General features: G+C 50.1%; 2 protein-coding genes and 1 long non-coding RNA gene across 6 annotated transcripts in view; 2 read left to right on the top strand and 1 right to left on the bottom strand.

Annotated features, from left to right (window-relative positions):
- PASK (PAS domain containing serine/threonine kinase) overlaps positions 1-21,227 on the top strand; it is a 37,634-nt gene extending 16,407 nt beyond the window's left edge. For all 3 annotated transcript variants that reach the window (XM_058533360.1, XM_058533358.1, XM_058533359.1), the window contains 10 exons: positions 354-510; positions 4,253-5,637; positions 6,796-6,977; positions 7,444-7,611; positions 11,368-11,493; positions 11,609-11,743; positions 14,113-14,312; positions 18,028-18,161; positions 19,841-19,987; positions 20,641-21,227. In XM_058533360.1, coding sequence (XP_058389343.1) covers positions 354-510; positions 4,253-5,637; positions 6,796-6,977; positions 7,444-7,611; positions 11,368-11,493; positions 11,609-11,743; positions 14,113-14,312; positions 18,028-18,161; positions 19,841-19,987; positions 20,641-20,750 — 2,744 coding nt within the window. In that variant the 3' untranslated portion in view covers positions 20,751-21,227. The remainder of the gene's footprint in view (positions 1-353; positions 511-4,252; positions 5,638-6,795; positions 6,978-7,443; positions 7,612-11,367; positions 11,494-11,608; positions 11,744-14,112; positions 14,313-18,027; positions 18,162-19,840; positions 19,988-20,640) is intronic.
- LOC131399196 (uncharacterized) lies at positions 414-24,127 on the bottom strand. Its single transcript, XR_009217068.1, has 4 exons — positions 23,842-24,127; positions 22,450-22,561; positions 13,656-13,752; positions 414-714 (listed from the first exon to the last, which is right to left on the bottom strand). It is a non-coding gene; the product is annotated as an uncharacterized LOC131399196 (long non-coding RNA).
- Positions 23,963-25,046, top strand: part of MTERF4 (mitochondrial transcription termination factor 4) — a 5,489-nt gene continuing 4,405 nt past the window's right edge. Inside the window, exon 1 of one of the 2 annotated variants that reach the window (XM_058533363.1) lies at positions 23,963-24,271. In XM_058533363.1, coding sequence (XP_058389346.1) covers positions 23,978-24,271 — 294 coding nt within the window. In that variant the 5' untranslated portion in view covers positions 23,963-23,977. Of the gene's footprint in view, positions 24,287-25,046 lie in introns of both variants that reach the window. The other variant, XM_058533362.1, reaches the window with a different exon arrangement.

Here is a 25,046-nt window from a genome sequence, read left to right as displayed (position 1 = left end):
GGGGTCCTTGTAGGGACTTTGGCTTTTACCCAGAGTCAGAGCCTTCAGAGGGCTGTGGACAGAGGAGGGACATGCTCCAATTCTGGTGTTAGTGGGATCATGCCAGCTGAGTGCAGGGCCCAGGACAGAGCAGCAGGGAGAGCAGAGGCTGCTGGCCTGGACCGGGGTGCCTGTGGGGTGGCGAGAGCTGGTCGGATCAGGGACCTGCTGCCACTGTGGTGCTGGTGGAGTTTCGAAGATCAAGTTAGCGCTCCCCTGCCCCCCGCCATGCTCTTGAATCATGGGGAAATGAGATTTGTTTCAGCAGGGTGTGCCTGCAGATGGAAAACACTCTTTTTTGCTGTTGCTGCTAGATCCAAGGGTTGACATCGTGCTAGCTGGTGACCACGTTCTGCCACGAGATGAGACCCTAAAGCCAGTGGGCAGCCAAGAAGCCTTCACTGGGACCCAGGCCCAAGCGGACACTGGAGGCTGTCTCCCTTCTTCCCTCCCATCTTCCCCCGCTCTGGGGTAAGTCCTCTGTGGAAGGTGCAGGTGTGCTGAAGGTCAAGGCAGGTGGTGGGCAGATGAGGAGCACCCTAGAGAGATGTTGAGTTGTTAGTGGTAACAGTGTGAGAGCTATGAGCACTGAGTGCCTGCTCAGGGCACCATGATGGCAGTCGCTTCTCCGCGTTACCTGGTGGATCCTCAGCAGCCTCTGAGACCGTCCCCATTCTACGGATAAGGAAACATTTAGGTAGGTTCCAGGGAATTGATTTAAGCATAGTTTTCTTATTTTTAAAATAATTTGAATCTGTTCTCTTTCTGCATTTTTAAATAACAAAATAGTCTATTTAGAGTAGAGGAAGTTCATATTAGAAAATTTGGAAAATTTAGAAAGGTAGAAATAAAAAGTCCACTGTTCAGTTATCACAGTCCTATTGTGCAAAGCATTTTGGTGTGTTTTCAACCAGTTTTCTCTTTTAAAAATCTCTTTGAGGGTTCGGCCCCATGGCTTAGCAGTTAAGTGCGCGCGCTCCGCTACTGGCAGCTCGGGTTCGGATCCCAGGCGCGCACCAACGCACTGCTGCTCTGGCCATGCTGAGGCGGCATCCCACATACAGCAACTAGAAGGATATGCAACTATGACATACGACTATCTGCTGGGGCTTTGGGGCAAAAAGGAGGCAGATGGGCAATAGATGTTAGCTCAGAGCCAGTCTTCCTCAGCAAAAAGAGGAGGATTAGCATGGATGTTAGCTCAGGGCTGATCTTCCTCACACACACAAAAAATAAATTAATAAAAAAAATAAAAATAAAAATCTCTTTGATATATAGTGTACGGTAACGTGCAAAACTGTGGGTAGGTGTGCGATCCGCGCTCCTTTCCACTCTCAGCTGGGGGCACCCAGCTCCCTTTCCACTCGGTCCCCCTTGCTGCCCCTGAGTCAGGACATAGGCCAGAGGTGCCTGTCCTTGAACTTGACCTGTGCATCCCCTCATGTCTGGCTTCTTTTGCTCATCATTATGTCTGGGAGATTTATCCACGTTGTTGCGTTTTCTAGTCTTCTTGAAATTATTTTAAAAATAGGTAATATGTGAATATATGTGTTTCTTTAAAGTACAGAAGAATAATGATAAAAAGCAAAAGTCCCCGTGACCCTCTCCCAACCTGCTCCAGCGGGAACCACTGGCAGCAGTCATATCCCTCTAGACCATTTTCCCCGTGCATTTAATATAAACGTATATTATACACGTGTGCATGCTCACATACAGCTGCTCTTTTCCTTTAACACAAACAGGATCACACTGCACGCTGTCCTAATGTGTGTGTGTGCATATGTACGCACACTTAGATATGGCTTGAAGACCTTTCTATGTGGTATTACCTCAAAACCAGCGCCTCTCATGGAGCACCGTGGTTCACGGGGGAGTTTTCCTGCTGACAGACATTACAGTGGTTTCCTGTTTGCTGAGACTCCCTGGCTTTTCCTTCCTGACCACGGGGTCCACTCTTGGTGTCTGAGCAGCGTAACTGCTGGCTCTCCTGCGGGTGCTCACCCACGGATGAGGAGGGAGGAGGATCCTGCTCCCGCACAGGGGCGTATGCAGCTGGACGGGCCTGGCCCCTGCGGGCGATCGCTGGTGTCAGTGCTGTGGACGGAGTTTATTTTCTGGGATGTGTGCAATGAGGAAGTTCTACCAGATGCACCAATTCCTGTGTTTCTCTTAGACTGGACATTTTTGATCTCACAGTTCTAAGCATTTGATTTGCATCTCTCACATGGACAGTATAGTTAGTTACTTTCGTTTCCTTCACTCCCTCCCTTATTCACTCATTCACTCCCTCATTCACTCATTCACTTACTCATTCTTTCACTTATTCACTCAACAAATAAACATTGCAAAAACTTGAAGGCTCATCCCTAATAATTATGGTCTAGTCAGGAAAACAAGTTAGACAGTAAAAATAGCTGAGGAGTGGGAAGGAAGGAGAGAAGTGACATGTACGGAGTGTTCTATACTCTAGGGACTGTGTTGGTGCTTCCTCTGACTCTCCCAGGGATCCTGAGAGCTCGGTGTTACTGTATCCAGCCAGTTGACGATGAAGCCAAGTTGATTGTTAGACTAGAGATCAGGTGTTGAGACCCTGAGTGACGCACCCAGACAAGCTGGCGGGGGTTTCAGGTCCCCACGTGTCTGCTGCTGGAGGCCCTGCCACCCCTGGGCTGCTCATCGTGTAAACTTGAGGAGAGGGCGTGGGAGGGAGGAGGAGGAGGCCTCCCCTGCTCTTCAAGGCTTTCCCGCTGGGGAGGTTCTGAGATGGGAGGGAAAGTGCAGAGCTGCCCTGGACCTGACCCTGTGCCACATCGGAGGAGTTGCTCACCCTGCTTGATGAGGGGAGCGAGACCCTCCTGCCTCATCTGCTGACTCTGCAGAGGACGGGCAGCTCCCCAGAGATGGGCACAAGGGCTGGTCTTTTGGCATGGGATGGATGGAGAGAGAAAGATGGGGTAGATGTAGCAAGAGACATAGATAATTTTTGCCTGGCCTCTGTAGACCCTCATCCTACCCCTTGGTTCTCCCGAAAACTCCTGCTGGTCTTCGGAACTCTGCTCACAGTTCCCTCCTCTGTGGAACCATCCTTGAGATGGGTCCTTTCTCTCCTGTGCCTCTTTATGAACCTCTGGTGCAACATTTACCAGATCACTGGTGTGTCTGCCCCCGCCGAGGCTGGGCACGGCCACATTCCATTGGTCTTGGTGCCGGCATCTGGCCCTGGGCCGACATGGGGCAGGCGCTCAGCACGATCTGCCACATGGGTGCCGTGGTGGCTGCCAGCCGTTGGGGTGTGTTGACACAGGGCCCGCAGCCCCGCGGATCGCCCTGTCTGGACTGTGGTAGCCTCTTCCTCAGTGGTCACTCCCTCCTGAACCTGCTTGTGGGCTCTCTGTTCCGGGTCTTAGGAACCAGTTAATCCCCCACCCTGTGAGCCCCGTCCTTGCCAGCCTCCCTGCTCCTTCTCACGCGGGCCTTTTCTGAGCTGTTTCCCTGTCAGCTCTGAGATCCAGTGGTATTCGTAGCCAATCACAGTTTCACGTTGTGTAGTGTACAAAACACTCTCAAACCCCATCTCCTTTCCTCTCACACCTCCTCGGGCACCTTGTAGGTGGGCTGAGGCTGGCTGCGTGGCTAGTGTGGGAGCCCCACTCATGAAGTGAGAATGCTGACTGAAGCCTTGAGCATATGGTCCTGGGTGCTCGGTGGCATTCTTTGATAAATCATGGCTAAATGTGGATTTATCTAGAGACTATGTGAATTGGTGTTTTATTTTTTATTTATTTATTTTATTTATTTATTTATTTTTTTTGTGAGGAGATCAGCCCTGAGCTAACATCCGCCAATCCTCCTCTTTTTTCGCTGAGGAAGACGGCCCTGGGCTAACATCGGTGCCTATCTTCCTCCACTTTATATGGGACGCCGCCACAGCATGGCTTACCAAGCAGTGCGTCGGTGCGCGCCCGGGATCCGAACCAGCGAACCCCGGGCCGCCACAGCGGAGCGCGCGCACTTAACCGCTTGCGCCACCGGGCCGGCCCCTGGTGTTTTATTTTTTAACTTGGTTATGAAATTTAGTCTTTTTTTTCTGTCATAAGTTTATGGCGTTAAATGCTTTGTACTTGTCTCTGATAGAGGAGGAATCCATATGATCTCTCCTTTTGATTCTTATGTGGCCCCCAGGTAACTATGTCGTCTATATTACAATCCCCAGGTTGGACAGCATGCCCGAAGGCAGCCCACCATCCCAGGAGTGGTCATTGCCCAAGGACCAGCGAAACATCCCAGAAGGAAGCCTGCCAGCCCAGGAACAGTCATTGCCCAAGGATCTGTGGAACACCTCAGAAGGATGCCCACCAGCCCACAGCCAACAGTCATTGCCTGAGGACCAGCAGAACGCTGTCCTGGAGAAAGAAGAACCTGCAGCAACAGAGAGCCTCAGATGGGACCTTTTGGGAGGAAGTAGGTCTGACTTGGTGAGCACAAAACCATTTGCTTCATGTGAAGAAGATTCTGAAACTCCAATCCCCACTGAGGACAGGAGCAGGAATGTTGAAACTTGTGGCCTGTATCAGGAAGCACAGCTGGAACAGACGGGTTTGAGCAGTGACAGCAATTCAAACCATCAGGCTGATGCCACTATGCTTGAGCCCCATGCTGCGGGACAGCCTGCAGGGGGGAGCATCCTGATGCACTGCGCTGCGTCCGGGGGTGAGCAGAGTGTACAGCAGGGAAGCTGGGACTCGGCCCCTACCCCCTCCGGGATGGTGCGACTTTCTTTCTCGACACCGACTTTGGATGAGCCATGGCTGGGAGTGAAGAATGACAGAGAAGAGCTGCAGACGTGCTTAATTAAGGAGCAGCTGTCCAAATCAAGCTTTTCAGGACCTCTGGACATCTCCTACGTCGAGCTGGTCCCAACAGAGCACCCCCGGTTCTCTGCCCCTATGTCAGTGTGTGACCTGGGAGGCAGAGATCTGCACAGCGGCCATGCGGGCAGCTCTTCAGCCTGTTACGCCCTAGCCACAGACCTCCCTGGTGTCCTGGATGCAGTGGAGGCCCAGGAGGCTGACGGGAATTCGTTTTCCTGGAACCTCAAGGAACTCTTTTTCAGCGAATGGACAGACCGAACTTCTTCAAACTGTTCCTGTGCTATGTCTGAGCTCGTGGGGACGCCCTCTCCTTCACTGGTGGAGTCTGATGTCGATGTGCGCGGTTTGCAGGGGCAGAGGTCAGATGTTCTAGATGACAGGGAGTTGTTACTGCTGACCGGCACCTGTTTCAATCTTGGTGAAGGCCGGCGGTTCCGTGAGAGCTGTCTGGGACTTGATGGGACAGAACCGTCTGAGACGTATGTGGTATCCTCCGAATACCATGAAGTGAGTGGCAGAGAGAGCCCAGGCTGCGTCCCTCCCCTGTCAGGAGCCAGCCCCATGGATGTGCGCCCGTTAGAGGAGCCCAGGCTGAGTGGAATCCAGGTCACCTCTACACCAGTGAAAGGGGACAGCTCTGTGATGCCCGGGGCCGCCAGCCTGCAGCATGAGATTCAGGAGGGCACCTACGCGGGGAGCTGTTACCACCGAGATGGCTCGCGGCTGAGTATGTCCCAGCAGGGGATGTGTGTGTCCGTGTCTGTGTCCATGTCCCAAGTCTCCCATTGACCCGCGTGCTGCCCCTGGAGCACAGTGCAGTGGGGTGCAGGGGCTTCCTCATCCTGCGATCTGATGGCTTCACCCCTTGAATAGTTTTGGGAGAAATGCTGTATTAAAGTAGTTAGAGTTTACCTCTTGAAAATCAGGATTATAAGTGCGTATGCCTGAGAAGGTGGAGCCTGAGGTCCCTGCTGCCTCTGTGCCCTGCCTGGAGCTGCTCCGTGCAGCAGGGGCCGGGCTGCCACCAGCCAGACAGCGGCTGTCACACGCGGGGCTGGGAGTGATGTGTGAAGCTGTGGGGTCCTGTGGTGGGTCTTCATCTGCTCTTGGGGCCCAGGCCGCTCTGGTCTCAAGTCCCCGCTCTGGGAAGGTGATGACCAGGCCCTTCACTTGCCCCTTTGAGGTGATTTTGTTTGTTTTACTTTCCTAATTTCATAACAGGTCCACATTATTTTAGCCAGTTGTTTCGTTATTGCTGATTTCGTAGTGTTGATTACTAGAGCTTTTTTCCTAGACTTTAAAAAGTTATTTAAGTAATACTTGTTATTTGTAGAAATATTAGAAAATATAAACAATAAGAAGAAAATAAAGTCCCTGTAAACTACCCCCTCAAAAAAAAGATAAACACGTTTGTTGGGTGGATACCTAGAGGCTCCGTGGAAGCGCATGCACACGTGTGTAGAAATGCACGTGCTTTACGGTACATAAGTGAGCATGGTTTACATGTAATATGGCTCCATGAACGAGAGGAGGCACAGACCGTATGGTCTCCATTGAAGCCATTCGTGTCCTTTCACCCAGAGGCGGAGACTCCTCGAGCAGGGGTATGTTGATGCAGGTGTTGCGGGCTTTTCTGAGTTGGCAGGTGGTTGCAGGTCTCTCCCTTGGCCTCTGGCTGCCCCACTGGATGTCTGGAGCTGCTGCCATCTTGCTTGGCCTTTCTCTGCCCCTTCTCCAAGCTTCTGTGCCCTCTGCTCTCTGGCCCTGCCCCTGCCCTGGGGGCTGTACGTTGTCTTCATGCTGTTCTAGGGGAGCGTGCCTTTTTCGTCACGAAGCTGTGTTGGTAGAGTCAGCGGAGGGCTGTGCTGTCTCACCTTCCCCTCAGGTGTGCAGTTTGAGGTGAAGCGGGTGGAGCTCCAAGGCCCTGTGACCCTGTTCTGCTGCTGGCTGGTGAAAGACCTCCTCCACAGCCGCCGGGACTCAGCCACGTGGACCCGCCTGCTGCTGGCCAGCCTGCCCAGCTCCAGCCACTCCATGTGTGAGCTGCCCGGATCCAGTCTGGGGGAAGTTGGTATCTGCAGTCAGCTCCTGCCTTGTATCATCTTTCTGTGTGGAAAACGTTTTCCAATCAGCATTTTTCTCTCTCTCTGTTTCCGCTGGGATGGGAAGAGGGTCTATCTGTGGCTCTTTCACACTGTCTTCTAATATTCTGTGTAAGTATGAAGCCACATGTAGGATTTTAAATCTGCATATGCCCCACTTGCAGGGTGGGGTGTGAACATGTTTTGACGTGTGTGCCAGTTTGGACCGATATGTTGAGGCCTCCTGGCATGCCCTGTGGAAAGTGGTTCTCAGGCCAGGTCCCCGTGGGCACAGGAGCAGGAAGTGGCAGTGCAGGGTGTGAGTGCTGCTGCCCCCACCGTAGGAGGGCACGTCTGCTGGGGACAGTGGGATGACACGTGCCTGCCTGCTGCTGCCTCCTTTCTTCAGTGTGGTTGTGTGTGGTCCCTCAGACCTTCCTTTGCATTCACAGGTGCTCACAACCAAACCCTGGTTTGAGGAGCCCCCCAAGGCTGTAGAGCTGGAAGGGCTGGCTGCCTGCGAGGGCGCGTACTCCCACAAGTACAGCATGCTGAGCCCGCTTGGCAGTGGGGCCTTTGGCTTCGTGTGGACTGCGGTGGACAAGGAAGAAAATAAGGAGGTACCTTGGCTCTTGAGGGGAAGCAGGCCGGGCCCCACTTCAGACGGCTCCATGACTTCAGTCCCTTAGCGTCTCAACTCTGGGATTCCAGTGGGATAGAAGGAGTCTTCCGTGTGAAGCACCGAGCACACGGCCTGGTACCCCTCGGGGGTGGACACAGGAGGGCTCTCCTGGGCGCACACACATTCCCACCTGGCCATCCTGCTTGCCGCTTCAGACGCACCGGCGGACCACCCCTCATCCTTTCATACACCCAGGGGCTGACATCCTGCCAATTTTCAGATTGAGACCTGCAAGGGTCCTTCCTCCACCTCAGTGATCATGGCCGTCATATTCCTCTTCCAAATGAGCCTTAGACCTCGCTGCCCCTCCCTCCCAAATCTGTTGGGATTTGATTTGTAGTTCCTGGGCGTTTTGTGATTTGGGGGAATTGACATGGTGACAGTAATGCCTGTCCCTGTGAACCCCAGAGATGCTCAGATATCCCCATGCCCAGCTTGCTGATTCCTGGGAGGGCCACACGTGGGATCTTTTCACCATGCACTTTCTGATCGCTTACTGCTGGAATTTACCAAAGCTGCATCATATATGTGTATCAAAGTCTTGCTGGTTCTGATCATTTTTCAGGGGATCCTTTCTGATTTTCTAGGTTGAGGATCATTACTCTCCCAGTAACGACAGTTGTCTCTCCTGTCCTGTTGTTTATATCTCATCGCCCCCTTTCTTCTCCTTCCCTCCTGTCGCATTGGCTCAGACCCGCAGAGCCGTGTTCATCACAGGGACGCAACTGGGTCTCCTGGTGTTTCACGGTCACTGACAATGCTCCTTTCATTCTTGATGGCTCCCTTTTGTTTGAGGATATTTCGTTTTATTTTCAGCTCACTAAAAATTTTTTTTTAAATAATGAGTGCTAAGTCCTCTCAAATGTCTTTTCGGCATCTGTTGACATGATCGTATCCCTGCCTTCTTTATTAATATAATGAATAACATCAATCAGCTTACATTCATAGACTCAATCCTTGATCATGTCATAATGTTCTTTTAATGCATTGCTAAATTGGTTTGCTAATATTTTTATTTGGGATTTTTTTCATTTATATTTATGCATGAGTTTTTTCTTCTAATGTCAAAGTTGTGTGAGGGCTGCAGAGTTAGCAGCGTTGGTGGTGTATCAGTGCACGTGATGTCATGTCTGTAGTTGTGTCTCTGTGGCTATTAATGGTCCCTTGGCTGTCCTAATTCATATGTTCACTATCTCTTTTCTTTGCTAGAGTTGCCAACAAATTGTCTATTTTTTTTTTTTGTGAGGTAGATCAGCCCTGAGCTAACATCTGCCAATCCTCCTCTTTTTGCTGAGGAAGACTGGCCCTGGGCTAACATCCGTTCCCATCTTCCTCTACTTTATATGGGACGCCGCCACAGCATGGCTTGACAAGCGGTGCATTGATGGGTGCTCGGGATCCGAACTGGCCAACCCCGGCCGCTGCAGTGGAGTGCGCGCACTTAACCGCTTGTGCCACCGGGCCGGCCCCAACAAATTGTCTATTTTATTCATCAAATATTTGTTTTGTTTTCTTTTAATTTCCTTTCTTGTACTTTCTGTGAGTTAATTTTGCTTTTTCTAGCTTATTGGATTGAATGTGTATCTTTTAAGCTGTTACCTAATAATAAAAGCATTTACAGTGTTGAGTCTTCTGAGTACACTTTGGCCAATTCTAGAGGTGTTAACGTATTCTGCTCTTGTTGTCACGTGTTTCTAAGCAGTCTCATTCTGAAGTTTCTGTTGTCATCTTTAATTTATCCGAGGCAGAACTTTTCATTCTTGGTTTCGATCAGGAATCCGATAGACTTGAGGGGTTTCTTTAGACCTTTATGCCTAAAAGAAGGAGAAAGAAGCCCCAAATTTCTTCTTTTGGTTTAAAAAGAAATGAGTATTTTTGCCTTTCAGAAAACAGAGATGCCGATTTAATTGTTAGGCCTACAAGTTATTAAGTAAAGCAGCCAATCAGAAAGGAGAGTTTTAAGGGTTAAGTAGGTAGTTCACAGGACAGAGCACCATTCCAGGGTCTTAGTCTGTAGATCATCTGGAGAGTCTCGCTGTCTTCACAATGTCAGTTCTTGTGATCCATGAACGTGGGATATCTTTCTGTTTATTTACATCTTCTTTAATTTCTTTCAACAGTGTTTTGTAAGTTTTCAGTGTACAAGCCTTGTCCTTCTTTTGTTAAGTCTCCATTATTTTTATATCCAGTTTCTTCTCTTTCCTGTGTTTATTTTTCACTTGCTGGAATATATTTCTTACTAATTTTTCTAGGAAGGATGAATGGGTAGTATACTTTGAGTCCTTACATATATTAACATATGTTTTTTCCCCTCATATTTAAGTGGTGGTATGCCTTTATCCTTTCAGAACTTTTTTAGACCCCACTTCTGTTGTCATCTGGCATTATTTTGAAGCGAATTTTGCTGCCAGCAACCTGATTTTTTAAAAAATCTTTGGACTTCAGAAATCTCAGCAGGATTTGTTTCTGTGTATGTTCTTTATTCTTGCTTGATACTTGGTAAGACTTTGATCTAAATGTTTAAAGCTTTCTTTACCTTAAGAGAATTCTACTCGTCTGTTCTGTTAATTCTTTCCCCCTGAAACTCATTTTGGGGGTGTGTTGGCGCTCATGGAGACAGCCCTCTTTCTTGTCCACTTAAACTCTGGAGCTGGACGAGCAGCAGCCTTTTCTCCTTTAAATGTCTGAACCTGAGCTCCTGCCCCGTCTCAGTCATCCTTCTCCTCCTGCAGCCTGCTCTAGCTCCCCTGCTGCCTGCTGTGCCTCCCACACTTGGGCACGCTTCTGCTGCAGAACCTTGGCTCCATCTTCCCTTTGCTTGGGATTCTCCTCCCTCGGGCTCCTCTCAGGAAACCCTCCTCCGGAAGCCCTCGCAGGCCCTCACCCTGGCGCTTCCCTGCTTCATTTTCTTGGCGCTCACTGTCCCTGATCCACAATGCATTTTGTGTAGTGTCAGTCTCCCTGGCAGATGATGAGCTCCATAAGGGTGGGGATTCCAGTCATCTTGTTGAGGTCTTGCTGAAGTGTAGGGCAGGCCTGGCTCACGGTCACTGCTCACCATGTGTGCCCAGCAGTCATGTAGCAGCAAGTATTCTGTTGAGGGACAAGGTTATTGTTCGGTGACTTATAGTGTTTGTTTCCTTTACAAATATTATCTTTTTTCTATCTATTATTAATTGTACTGACACTGTTTTTCTCATATTTATCTTGTGTCTGTCAATCTTGCTGAACTCTCTGATTAGTTCTCAGAATCAACATGAATGATAGTTGTTGTTTGCTTTTTCTAGTTCTCAGGCCTCTTGTTTCATTTTCTTGGCCAGGACATCCAGTACTCAGTTGAGAAATCGGGGTGATACAGGCTGTTCTCAGGAGCACCTACTCCGTGGTCTCCAGGGGCCTCTCTTTCTGGCATAGGCCGTGGCTCCTCAGCTCCACCTGGCTCCTCCATTGCTCCAGTCCATCCGCTTTACAGACGGGCAGGTCTACTCAGCACGTCTGGTCAGCTGCTGACATGCCTCTCTGCCTCCTCGCAGTGCAGGGCTTTATCATTAGGTTTCTTCTTCCACGTCCCTGGGATTCGGGGGAGGTGAATGTGGAGGTTCTGTCTGGCGCTGTGAACCAGCAGTGGGCGCCAGGCTTGATGGGACATGAGGGGAATGTTTGCAGCTACTTCTCCTCTCTGTTTTCCTCGTAGGTGGTGGTGAAGTTTATTAAGAAGGAGAAGGTTTTGGAAGATTGTTGGATCGAGGATCCCAAATTTGGGAAAGTTACTTTAGAGATTGCCATTCTGTCCAGGGTGGAGCATGCCAACATCATCAAGGTGGAGCCATGTTTCTCGTTTGGTGATGCCCTGACGTTGCTCACATGAAGAGATCTTAAATGTGTCGTCTTGAGGGTATCTCGGCAGAGACGGACCCAACTTTGTCTCTTTCCAGGTATTGGATGTATTTGAAAACCAAGGGTTCTTTCAGCTCGTAATGGAGAAGCATGGCTCTGGCCTGGATCTCTTTGCCTTCATTGACCGTCATCCCAGCCTCGACGAGCCCCTGGCGAGTTACATCTTCCGACAGGTGAGAGCGGGCTAGAGCTGTGCTGGGGAGAATGTGGGCCTGGGTGCTGGGACCAAGCACCTGGCTGATCTTCCTCACAAAAAAAATAAAATAAAAAAATAAAAGCTGCTGCCTAACTGTTGTTAATTCTGGGGCTGCTGATATAGGTAATTATAGTGGTCAGTACTTTACAATTTTTGCAAGAAGTATCTATAGTCCCTTCGTACATCTATATACATAATAAGTGTTATCATATGTAAATATGGATTCACAGTTTTACAGAACTGTATTATCACATATAAATGTGTATTCACATAGTGCCAGTTATCAGTGTATTGCTTCTCAGCTCCACGTCCATCGGGGCCTGCTCTGTGGCAGGGGGCTGGGGCCTGTGGACAGCTCTCCTGTGCAGCTAGGGCACTGGAGGGACCTGCAGGAAGACTGGCCTCTTTTCCAAGTTCTCTTTACCCCTTTGTAGTTAATCTCTTGGTACTAGTTAATAAACCTTGATGAAACTTTCCATGTTCAGATTTGTGTGTGGTTTCTGTTTCCTGACAGGACCCTGATATGTGTGTGTACATGCATGTAGGTATATGTGTCTACATGTGTATATGTGTGTTCATGTATGTATATAAAATGTATAAGTATATACATGCATTTGTATGTGTGCACATGCATGTATGTATATAAATGTGTCTCTATATATAAACATGCAGGTATGTATATGCTTGCATATATGTGTATATAAATATATATCTATTTATTAATTATAACCTAATTAATTAGGCTTATTTAACCTGCCATAAACTATTGCTTCTGATTCAAAGATATTCATTTGTAGATATAAAATTATCTCTAAAGATCAAAATGACTGACTACATCCATGAAATCACTATGTTCATTGGTACAATTGGTGTCCAAATTATGAATGCAGTCAGAAATTTTACTAATTTTACTTAAAATTAACTGAAATGCTACTTTGTTGATCTCTGTTATGAAATGTGCAGTGTAGGCTTTTCTAGAGACAGTGGTGGATTGTAGTAACCTTAGCCTTTCAGAGTGGAGACTAACACACTTGGCTTATTGTCATGAAGCCCATTTCCAATGGAATTACTTTAAGTCCACATCATTGGGAATCCCGCACACCTTGGGGAAATTATGGCTGATGCCCAGTGCTGCTCTTTGAGAAGCTGCTAGAGCCCTGCAGTAGGAGTTTGGAGACTTGGCGTCTGTTCTCATCTCTGCTCCTAAATTGCTGTGTGAACTCTGTGCAAGTCACTTTCCCTCCCTGTGAACTGAAGGCATTGGACTCAGGCTTTATTTAGGGCCACTTCCCATTGAACGCCTAACCCACACTCATTCAAGTGCCCATCACGTGTCTTTGTAGCTTCTGCTCATGGTCTGTCTCTCTCTCCTCCCGAGATGGCCATGGTGTGTGTTGTTGGGTAAGGGAATGTCTGCTGGGAAGGTTTCGTCAGTAGCACACAGACAGAGAGAACTTAAGAATCATGTATTTTATCTGCGTGAGGGAGAGATGGGGGAGTTAGCCAAAGGTGCAGAGTTTAGTTATGCAAGATGAATAAGTCCTAGAGATCTGCTGTACAGTATAGTTCCTACAGCTAATGATATTGTATTGTATACTTAAGAATTTGCAGGGCTGGCCCCATGGCCTAGTGGTTAAGGTTGGCGGACTCTGCTATGGCAGCTTGAGTTTGGTTCCCGGACATGGACCTACACCACTTGGCAGCCATGCTGTGGTGGTGACCCACATACAAAATAGAGGAAGATTGGCACAGATGTTAGCTCAGGGTGAATCTTCCTCAGCAAAAAAAAAAAAAAAAAAAAAGAATTTGCTAAGAGCGTAGATCTTATGTTAAGTGTCCTTATCACAAATAATAATAATGAAATTTAAAAAAAGAATCAACGTACTCACATTGTTGCGTAGTCAGCATAATGTGTGCCAGCCACAGTGAGCACACCTGCCTGGTACTGCTTTTCCTCTAGTTCAGAACAGCATCCAGAGTTCTTTCCTGTCACCAGTTCATTATGAGTTAAAAAATGTTTTTTTTCCTTTCTTGTTGTTTTTTCTTTTTTTCTTGTTAATCCTTATTTTATAATTTTATTTATTTATTTATTTTCCCCCAAAGCCCCAGTAGATAGTTGTATGTCATAGCTGCACATCCTTCCAGTTGCTGTACGTGGGACGCGGCCTCAGCATGGCTGGAGAAGCAGTGCGTCGGTGCGCGCCTGGGATCCGAACCCGGGCCGCCAGTAGCGGAGCGCGCGCACTTAACCATTAAGCCACAGGGCTGGCCCTTAATCCTTATTTTAAATGCATATTTTACTTGCATTACTTTTTTAAAAAGTTCCCTGTGGCCTTCTGATTTCAGCTGGTGTCAGCGGTGGGATACCTGCGCTCGAAGAGCATCCTTCATCGGGACATCAAGGATGAGAACATTGTGATCGCTGAGGACTTCACAATTAAGCTCATAGACTTTGGCTCCGCTGCCTACTTGGAAAGGGGAAAACTATTTTATACCTTTTGTGGAACAATCGAGTACTGTGCACCTGAAGTTCTCATGGGAAATCCGTACGTATCACCCTGCAGTGCAGCCTGTTCTCACATCGTCCACTGGGACCCCAAGATTGGTTGGATTTTAGGTGGGAAAATGGTTTCAATTTGTGCCTCTTTGCGATAGGGGTGTTGAATGATAAAGTGTAATGTTTTGGAAAATGAGTGGGCGGGCAGGCGAAGTTAGATTGGTCAAGGGAAGCTGGGCAATGAATACAGGGATTCATTATATTATTTTCTCCCAAAAGATGGGACTCTTCAAATAAGTGAAGAGAATTCTTCTTTAGTTGGATTTATTTATCTTGATGATGGTAATAATAATCTATTACAATAAAATATTGTTGGGCTGGCCATACAAGAAACCAAGCAGTAGAGGAACTGCTAATGCAGAGGATCCATGTTGAAGATGGCACCCTTGGCTGGAGGTGCTGACTGGCCTGAGACTCTGCATGGGCTCAAGGCCTGGCCAAGCCTCCTGCTCTTGCTGTGGGGAGAAGAAGGGTCCTTGGGTGTGTGGGCCGAGTTTGCATCTCTGTACCTGGGAAGCCTGTGAGCTGCAGGGGGCTGGCCTGTGCAGGGCTGGTCTCAGGGAACTTAGGAGAGGAAAGGACACTAATTGTTGCTTAGGGGTTTCTGGGGTTTAAGTGGAAACAGTTCTCAGTGTTTTCTACTGCACACGCATGGATTTCTGTCTCGTACACATATAAATGAAGTGTGTGTTTATGTGTGTGAAATGGACCTTATTAGGTCAGATCCAGACAACAGGTATTTTCCTGTACCACCTACACGGATTGCAGAAAGGTGTAGTTAAAATATGTCTCTACAGGAGGGTTTGTGGTTAGAGGGACAGACTGTCACAGTGTCTCATGGACCTTTGCTGCCAGTCGCTGCAGCCCTATGCTATGCCCTCTGTGTCCACTCCATTTGGTCCTGTTCTCAGGTGCCAGGTGTGTAGGGGACACTCAGACAGACCTGGTTGGAGCTGGATTTGAGCCCAGGCAGCCTATGTCTGGAGCCCACCGTCTCCATGCTGTGCCTCGGGCTCACAGAGAAACCCTCAGCATCAGTGTGAGAAGTGACCAGGGGCCCCAATCACGGTGTCTGCTCAAGTCACATTTCATTTCAGAGTCAGGAAGTGAAAGGTGCAGGCTGCTCATGCTGAGTCCTCTGAGGCCTGGCAGCATCACGGGCTTGCTGCCCTCCTCCTGCTCCAGACCTCTCTGCCAGGCTGGCCCCTGTGAGCAGAATGATGGGCTTTTGTCAACAGCAGAGTGTGGAGGGACCGCTAAATAAACCCTTCCCCTGTCATCTCCAGAGCCACCAGAGAGTATGAAATATTACAGGGGGATAGTCCAAGAAGGGCCTTGGAGTTTCTTTTAAGAGAGAATTTGGTTACCCTGGTGCCCAGAGTGCCCTTGGCTGCTGTGCTGTCCTGTGGTGGCTGTCATGTCATCAGTGTTGGAAGGGGACTGTGTGTCCACTGTCCACAGGACTGTGACACGCTGCGTGGCTGTCTGCCCTCCACCTCCTGTGCCCGGGCTGCGAAGCTCCCACAGAGAAGTGCGGGGCGGTGGCACTTTTGTGCATTTGGAGGCTCTGAGCTGGGCGAGCGCCTCAGGGTTGCTCATCAACCTCCTGCCTCCCCTTCTCCTCCTTCTCCTGGAGCCCCTGCCCTGCACCATTCCTGCTCCCTCCTCTTCCGCCTGCTGGCCTGCCAGTGTCCGCCTGTGAGCTCCTTCCTCCATCCTGCACGCTCTCTCCATCTCACTGGGCCAAAGGTTTTCTGAGCTCTGATTCTAGGTCCCATCCTCAGGAACTTGGCTTCCTCCCTCCTCGTTTTCACGTCTTCTTACTCCAGGGGTTGGTAAACTATGGCCCTCGGCCAAATTCACCTGCCACTTGTTGTTTACCTCCTTTTAGGTTTGTTAATAGTTGCTTTATGTACCTTGGTGCTCCTGTATTGGGTGCGTATATATTTAAAAGTGATATGTCTTCTTGGTGGAGTGTCCCTTTTATCATTATATAATGCCCCTCTTTGTCTCTCATTACCTGTTTTATCTTGAAGTCTACTTTGTCTGATATGAGTATGGCAACACCCGCTTTCTTTTGTTTGCCATTAGCTCGGAGTGTTGTCTTCCATCCTTTCACTCTGAGCCTGTGCTTGTCTTTAGAGCTGAGATGTGTTTCCTGGAGGCAGCATATTGTTGGGTCTTGTTTTTTAATCCATCCCTGCCAATTGTTTTTATAAATAAAGTTTTATTGGCACACAGCCACACTCACTGGCTTCTGTAGTGTCTGTGGCTGCTTTTGTGCTGCCATGACAGAGAGGAGTGGTGGCCACCGAGGCCATGTGGCCCACAACCTAAAATGCTGGCTCTTTGGCCTTCTACAGAAAAAGCTTGCTGGCTCCTGTTCTACTCTAGTGGGTTTTGCTCTTCAGCCTCCACAGTTCTTGAAATCTCTTCTCCAAAACAGAAATGACACAAGAACAGAAGCTGTCAAATCTGATTTTCTTGCTTTAGCTCGTGCTGAGGTCTGTCCTCACGACCCCTCCCCACTTGGCCACTGAGGACTGACTCCTGCCATGCGGCTGCTCTGGCCAGCTCCTGCTCAGGGCTCCGTGGTCTGCAGGCCCTGAGCCCTCCCCACTCCCTCCTCCCCCCCTGGCCCCTCTCCTCTCTCGTGTCAAGACTCCCTCACCCCTACCCCCAGTTTTCTGCCTCCTGATGTCCCCAGGCTCTCTGTGGCCCCCTGGACGGCAGAGGGCTCTGTCCTGGGACCTCTTCTCACGCACCGTTTTCTCTCAGCCACCTTGTCTAAATTCGCGGTCTGGTGAAATGCCGCTACTTCCCAGATCGCCTCTCCGGGCCAGACTGCCCCGAGCTCCAGACCTGAGGGACCGACTGCCTCAGGCACGCGCGTGGGGGCAGTCGACCTGGTGCCAGTGCCCACTCGGGTAGCAGCTCCATCTCTTCCATGTAAAGCGACGGCGACGTGTATCTTGCTAGTTTGTTGTGAGGGTTAGGGTGAACCATGGAAAGGCCTGGCAGCGTCAGCATCTCAGGTGCCCGATAGATGGTGGCCGGGATGAGGGTGTTTACGAGGACCAAAAATAACGACAGTGCACCCCTGGGCTGCTTCTTCCTGGAGCTTGCTCCTTCAGTTGACCCAGAAACCCAGACCCCCCTCCCTTCTCATTCACTTTCTTCTGTGTCTCTGCTGCTGTCGCCTCGCTTCATCCTTGAGGATTTCTCTCCTACGCTAGCCTTGCCTTGAGCATCCTTCACATGTTGCCTCAGGGATCACTCTGAAGGGCACAGCACCCTGTTCTGCAACCACTTGCGGCTCCCGGTGGCCCTGGTGAGCCGAGTACCCCTGGGGCCTTGTGCCTCGAGTTCTCCCCTGCCCAGGAAGCACCCCCTCCCCCCAACTGGAGACACTCTGCTCTGCCCTGCTCCCACGTGCCACGTGTACCATCTCGTCCTTGCGGGTGGTGTTCTATCTCCTGAATTGGTCTCTCAGCTGCCTGAGTGCTGTGGCTTTGCTTTTCCTCTCCCTCCCCGGTGCCTGGCCGGGGGCAGACGTGCTGGACACTGAGGATGTGGTCGAGGTGTGTGGAGAGTCTCGCTGGGAGCCACTCCCGGGTGACTTGTGAGGGCTGGGGCTCCTGAGCTGGTGTGGTGTGCTCTGGGTTGAGCACCGGCATGCCCCAAATGCTCTCTCCTCCTTGCAGTTACCAGGGGCCCGAGCTGGAGATGTGGTCGCTGGGAGTCACGCTCTACACACTGATCTTTGAGGAGAATCCCTTCTGTGAGGTGGAGGAGACTGTGGAGGCTGTGATAAACCCCCCGTACCTGGTGTCGGAAGGTGAGCTCAGGCCGCAGGAAGTGAACAGACGGCAGCCCAGCATCTCTCCCCGTTTGCTGTCTCTGAGAGCAGTGCACCTTTGTCCATGCTGATAATCTCATTTCTCTTTCTTTCCATTCCTTTAAATACTTTGATCTGAACATAAGGCTAATTTGAATATGACTTTAAAACATCATGATAATTTTATTTTTATGAGTGTTCCCCTTTGGATCATAGGGGCCCTCTCCTGAGAGACAGACATTAGCAGCCTGTAAACTTGGCTGTGGCAGTGACTGTAAGATCACCCTCTTGGGTTACAAACTCATCACTTGGGGGGCGATGGAGGGACTTGACTCCCAGAAGCTCACGTGGAAGTCTGGGGGTTTCTGTTGCACTGCAAGCTCCCCGTGAGCAGGCAGTGTGAGCTCGGCTCACCTCGGGCACTAGTGGTGGTCTGCATCTGAAGTGAGGACGCGTGGGGGAGGCGGATGTGGGCTCGGTGGCCAGAGAAGACTTCTTGAGTCTGGAGCGGGCTACCTCAGGACCCACACCTGGAGGAACCCCAAGGAGCTGGCAAGGGTTTGGTGGCCAGACCACAGGGTTCTGAGGTCCCTTCCAGTCTTGACATTCTGTGCTTCCACTGTCACTTATCCTTTTAAGTAGTGAGGTGACAAGCGTCTCCATGCATAAAGTCTGTATAAAGTCTGTGCCTTGGATTCTTCGCTTAGGTGAGAAGCCTATGTCTCAGTCAGTTCGGGCTGCCCTTACAGAATCCCACAGACTCGGGGCTTAAACAACGGACATTTATTTATCACAGAATAGAGGCTGGGAATCCGAGTCAAGGTGCTGGCAGATTCAGTTCCTGTGAGGGCCCTCTTCCTGTGTTGCAGATGGCTGCCTTTTCTCTGTGTCCTCACGTGGTGGAGAGAAGGAAAGAGCAAGTTCTCTGGTGTCTCTTCTTATGAGGGCACAAATCCCAACATGGGGGCTCCCCATGACCTCATCTAATGACCTCCTGAAGGCCCCACCTCCTAACACCATCACATGGGGGTTAGGGCTTCAACATGTGAATTTGGGGGACACAGCACCTAGAAGAAGTTTCTAGTGCTTTGCTGGAGTTCTGGATTCCTATGATAGCACGGCTCTTGCAGCATGCTGTTCCACCCCCAAGGCTGTTCCACGTGCTCTCTCTAGGCTCTCAGGACACTCCTCTGGGATGGTGAGGCTCAGGGCGGCTCTGTTGAGATGACACCCATGTTGTTAGGAGAAAGGGGAGCCAAGTCCAGACTCAAGTCTGAGGGCTCTTCTCAGAGCTCATGCCTCCTTCCTGTGGGGACTTATCTGGGACTCTGCTGCTGCCGCCTCCCTCCCCTCTCCTCTTATGTGAACCTGTGTCATTCACAGCTCTGCAAAGCCAGAGCCCCCGGAAACAGGCGAGGTTAGGAACCTCTGCACCTTGGTTAAGTGAGCGAGGCGGGATCTTGAACTCTAAGCTTTCATTTCAGAGGCGACAAACATCTCCTGCAGCCCTTCTCAAAGTGCAGCTGGGGGCCCTGTGCACCAGGACCCCTGGGGTGCTAGTTAAAAATGGGGGCTCCACAGCCCCCTCCTGCCCAGTCAGAGGCGTTCATGGCAGGCGGACCCAGGCCTCGCAGTTTTGAGACTGGCTGCACGCCTAGCGTGGGTCTTTATGTCCCCAGATCTCATGAACCTCGTGTCTGGGCTGCTGCAGCCTGTCCCCGAGCAGCGCACCACCTTGGAGAAGCTGGTGGCAGACCCCTGGGTGACGCAGCCCGTGAACCTTGCTAACTACACCTGGGATGAGGTGTATCGAGTAAACAAACCAGGTGAGAGGTGTGGCCTGTGCACTATGGAGGGTGAGGAGGTTCCCCAGGGTGCTTTCCTAGGTCTGTGGAGGAGGAGGGGTTCCAGCTCCCATGCTGTCCTAGACACAAATGTCAGGGCATCACCTGTAAAACAAACAGGCGTTGATTCTGTTCCAGAGGCCCCTGAACAACACTGGGGTTCAGAGCTTGGCTGTGGGCCTTAGAAGGTGAGTGAGTGCCCATGCGAGCCCCTGACAAGGAGGCACCCACAGACGGGTCAGGGGCTGGGGGCCGAGGGTTTGAGAAGCACAGCTCAAGATGGTCTGAGCAAGCTGAAGGGGAGGATAAGGCCACAGGTGGTGAGTTTGATGCTCTAGGGGGACCCAGGGGGACCCTGGCTCTTCAGACAAGGCTCCTGGCTGCACAGCCTGGTGGCAGCAGCACAGTGAGTCTGGTCACCGCTGCTCGGAGCAAGCGGACGGAACTGGTGTTGATGGCTCTGGGCGCAGAATCCCTGCCACACCTCAGTAGGGTCCAGGAACTCTAGAGCATTGCCAGTTGGGTTCTGGAGGGTCCCTCTGGTGTTGTTTGCTCCTAGGAATTCTTCCAGAGAGAAGCAAAGTATTTTAGAATCTTGTGTTCTTAGCATGTGATACAGTGACTTCTTTCTTCAGAAAGCGGAGTTCTGTCCACTGTGAGCCTGGAGACGGAGAGTAGGAGCCCCAATGAAGTGGCTTGGGCCCTGGAGCTGCACAGAGCCTTGTGCCCCCGGGGAGGCCCCTGATGAGGCTGAACACCAGCTTCCTGTTGCTCTTCTGCACTCAGTTAGGAAATTGTATTGTTTTCAGGCCCCTTCCATTCAGAGACAGTAACTTCTTAAGAATTAGGCTGAATTCACCTTCTAAAAACTCATATGCAAGTTTGATAAATGCTAGAACAAAAGCCAGTGAAATGATATTATTTTAGGTTTATAAAATAGACTTGGAATTCATTTTTTTCATGACCTTGAAAAAACATTCTAGTGTTCACTTGAGTTTTGTCCTATTAAAGGGCTTTCAATTTGTGACCTTCTGAAAGGCATAAAAAAGGTTTTTGGTTCTCTTTCCACTTTTGTATACATGCATGTATTTCTGTTTCCTCTGACTGGGTATATGCTCATCTGGGGTGTGGAATTGGTAGAGCTGGTTCGCCAAATGACTAGACTCTTTCATTAATTTATTTCCGTCAACATATGCCAAATTAAAGCAATTTTGTAAACAGTTCCCCTGCCTTGGATGGTATGAATTATCCCACAGTGCCGGTGTGGGAGGCACTTCCATTTGTGTGCCCCACTTGCCACAGCTGGAGAGAGGATCAACCTCGGTCTGTTTGGGGGTCCCACCCACAGGGGGCGCCTGGGGCTCTGCTGCTTGCTTAGTCTAAGGAGACTGGGAGGTTGTGGTGTTCTCAGGCACTTCCTTTCTCCCTGTGCACAGCTCGCCAGGGCCAGCCCACCATCTGTCTGGGCTCTGCTGTGCAGTGGGCTCTGCAGTGGGACTCTGCTGTCCACCCATGACACGCTCCCAGCACCCGCCAGACATCCTGCAGCCAGCCCAGGCCCCACCTCTGGTACTGTGTGGGGGGCGTCCAGCCCCGGGCCCCACCTCTGGTATTGTGTGGGGGGCGTCCAGCCCTGACTGTCACTGTCCTTTTCCCACTCTTGCTCAGGTCCCAGTGCGTCTCTCACACACTCACATGCCTCCTCCCCTGTCAAACAGAATCAGCCAGCTGAAGCACATGAAATCCAGCCTCTATTTTGCTATGTTTGAGGGGAGGGAGTGGTTAAGTGCAAGAGAGAAACCTTTCATTTTTTTTCCCCTGCTGAGACAGCAGGAAGGAAACAAAAACAGAAACCAAGACTCCCCTCACTGCTTTTTTTCCACATCATCACTTTCTGCATGTTCCAAGTCTCCTCCTGCCCAGAGCCCTCTGGAAGATGCTCAGGGGCCAGCCTGCCTCCACTATGGTCCAGTGCTGTTTCTAGTGTTCATTTAGGAAGCACTCAACTGTCTTAATATTTTAGGATGTTCAGATAACGGTTCATTTTATTCTCATCTACTGGGATATGGGATATTGCCATCCTGCCCTTTAGAAAGTGAAGCCCGAGTCTCCCAGTCATCACAAGAGACTGATGGGGGACCCTCCTCCATCAGGCACAGGAAAGACAGGGTTTTTAGAAGTATAGCTTTAAAGCGTGGAGTAAAAAGTTAGTGATGTTTATTCTTCATAATTCAAATAAGTTTCCTGATGTTCTAAGAACTCTGTTTTCAAGAGTGAAAAAAACCTAAACATTTTTCCTTGTAGTGTTTATGATGCTTATAATACATAAGAAATTGCATAATGTTTTTTTTTAGACAGGTGCGCAATGGGCTGAGAATGCAAAGTCCTAGCTCTCCAACAACTGTTACTTCTTCATAAGACAAAATAATTAAAACTCATCTGACCTGATGGTAGTAGAAGGTCTGATACTTGGAGTGTTCTTCCCAGAAAGAGCCCCGATGGAAACATGCTGAGGCCGAGGCTGACAAATTTTCTCCCCGTGTTCCAAGCGTGATTCTAGAGAGCAGAGTTTTCATAGAGGAGTGAAGATGCTGTCGGCTTTTTAGAGTAATCCCTGCCTTCCAGCCGCCGTGTTATTTCTAGAGCTAGATAACCTGTTGGTTTCCTGATTCCTTCCAGGGCATGGGGGTGGCACGCAGGATTTTCTTAGGCTTTGAGTGTAAAAGCATTAACATAATTTATTTTGAGGTGCTGACAGTTGAGTGTTTTAAGAAGAAAATTAGATTAACAAACAAAAACAACCAATTCTTTGGTTTGAAGGGGAGGAAGGCTATCCTCTACCCATGCTGGGTCCTTTCTGGCTGGGGTATGAAGTAAATTGACTCATGAGACTGAACAGCAGGAGAAAATCAAACAAAGCTTTATAACATGTATACATGGGAGAAACCAGGGAAACTTAAATAGCATATTCAGACAGACAAAGGAGGATGTTGGGTGTGGGAAGGGAGACAGCTATGGGAGATGACCAGAAAGCACAGTAACAAGAGTATGCAGATTTAAGAGTTTCTAGAGATAAAGTCATCCCCCCTTCTTCCTGGTACAGAGAGGGAGTTACCTTTACAAGTGTAAATGTTTGGTAAACAGAACTTTGATAAGAATGGGCTTAGGAAGAACCCTCCCAGTCTATCACTTTTAGGTGTAAGTTTGGGGGAAGGTCAAAGTTTCTTTCAGAGAAAATAATCAAGGTAAAGAGACATATTTTGAGGTGGCCAATTTTGATCTCCCACAGGTTCCACACAGATTCAATCTTCCTTTTCTTTGATATAAACCTTTTGTAAAAAAGATATGTTTTAGCACCCAGCCCAGTGCCTCCCACAGAGCAGGTACTCTGTAAATTGTAACCTTGCAAGAATCAAGCCCTTTTTCTCAGTTCAGAAACAAGCAGATAAAACAAGTAGAAATGCTTATAAATTAAGGTTTTGGGCTTACAAGTGGCAGAATTTAGGCAGCTAAAAAAGCACACCTTTTTATTCTTTTTCACACTATCCCCTTTTAAAAGATGCCTAGGCTCTATACTAGAACTATTACAGGTCTCGATTTGAAATTTAAGAATGAATACAAATCAGGCTGAAACATTAGTGGATTCCATCCCAGCAGGAAACCAGACCTCTGAGTCTGCAGGGCCGTCGTTCCTGTCATCTTCTATATGCCTGTCTGTGCGTGTGTGTGTCCTCAGTATTCACGTTGGAGACGGGTTTACACGAAGTCTGGAATAACTTGATCTGGGACCCACTCCATTTTCACTCAGACGGCCTTGTCTCCAACCCAACACGCACCTGCTTCAGGAGGGCTCCTGCTTTCTCGGGGGAAGTCATTGTTGGCGCCACAGGAAACGGCGGGTCTGAACCAAGGTTACGGCTTCATTTCACTTCTGCTCTTCAGAGGAATTTTAATATAGTGGGAAGCAGAAGTATGGCGTTGGAGCTTTTCCTTGGCTATGCTAGCCGAGAGCTCTGGAAAGTGGGAAAGCCGGGCAACGTCGGCACGAGGCAGAGAACCCGTGGCCTCGGGCGGCGCGAGGCCCCAACGCTGGACACGCTCTGCGCGGGCAGCGGCGGAACGCGCTTCCCGCGCTCTCGCGCTTGCGAGGGGGAGGGCGGAAGTGCCGGACCGGGGAGGGCGGAAGTGCCGGACCGGGGAGGGCTCAGCTTCTGGCGTCGGGGTCTTTACCACCGTCTGTGGGCTATGGCGGCGGTCGTCCGGCAGGTGAGGTCGCGCCAGGTACCGGGGGTCCCCGGGGACGTGGACGAGCGGCAGCCGTCGGGGTGTGTGACAGCAGGCCGTGGCACCTCGCAGCCGGAGCCTTCCCGTGAGGCCGGGGCACGCCGGCCTGGGGCCGCCCTGGACCCGCGGCGCTCTCTGCTCCATCAGTGCGCCGTGAGCGCAGCTTCCCGCGCCCCGCGCTGGGCCGGACCTGGGGGTGAATCCGGCGGACGGAGCAGCGGGACCACCCACAGGGCGAGCGGGGGAAGCTGGGGAGCAGCGAGCGCGTGGGCTTGACTGACGGACGGGGGTGCGACGGTACCTAACGCTGGAGGGGCTTTGGGACGGGGTGGGAAGCGAGTGAGTGTCTGGGTGATCTGTGCTTGTTTGGTTACGCGCTTGCCTGAACGGCTGAAGAGTTTTGACGTAAACGGGAATTCTCTATACAAGTTGGCTGACAGGCTAATTATATCCAATAGGATTCTTCTTGTGGAATAAATTTAGGTACGTGAATCTGGAGACTAGTATGAGGTCCAGATGTTTCAGGTGTGGATACCAACCCGGACCCCCAGAGTTGGCGTGAGGATTATTTTAAACTAAAGATGGTTGAGATTCAGCAGATAGAGAAAGAAGCTTTCTCGGAGCTTCCCTTACCTCCCTAAAAACAGAAATTTCTGGGAATGAGGCTGCCATGGACCCCTCTCCTGGGGAGTTTTGTAGCCTTAAAGAAAAAAGACTGCTCGGACCTGCACAAGCAAACATTATCACAGACGTTATC

The sequence above is a fragment of the Diceros bicornis genome, chromosome 37 (genome assembly GCF_020826845.1).
Source record: "Diceros bicornis minor isolate mBicDic1 chromosome 37, mDicBic1.mat.cur, whole genome shotgun sequence".
Classification (NCBI taxonomy): domain Eukaryota; kingdom Metazoa; phylum Chordata; class Mammalia; order Perissodactyla; family Rhinocerotidae; genus Diceros; species Diceros bicornis.
Note: the sequence above shows the minus strand (reverse complement) of the source record. Positions and strands in the feature narration are given on the sequence as shown.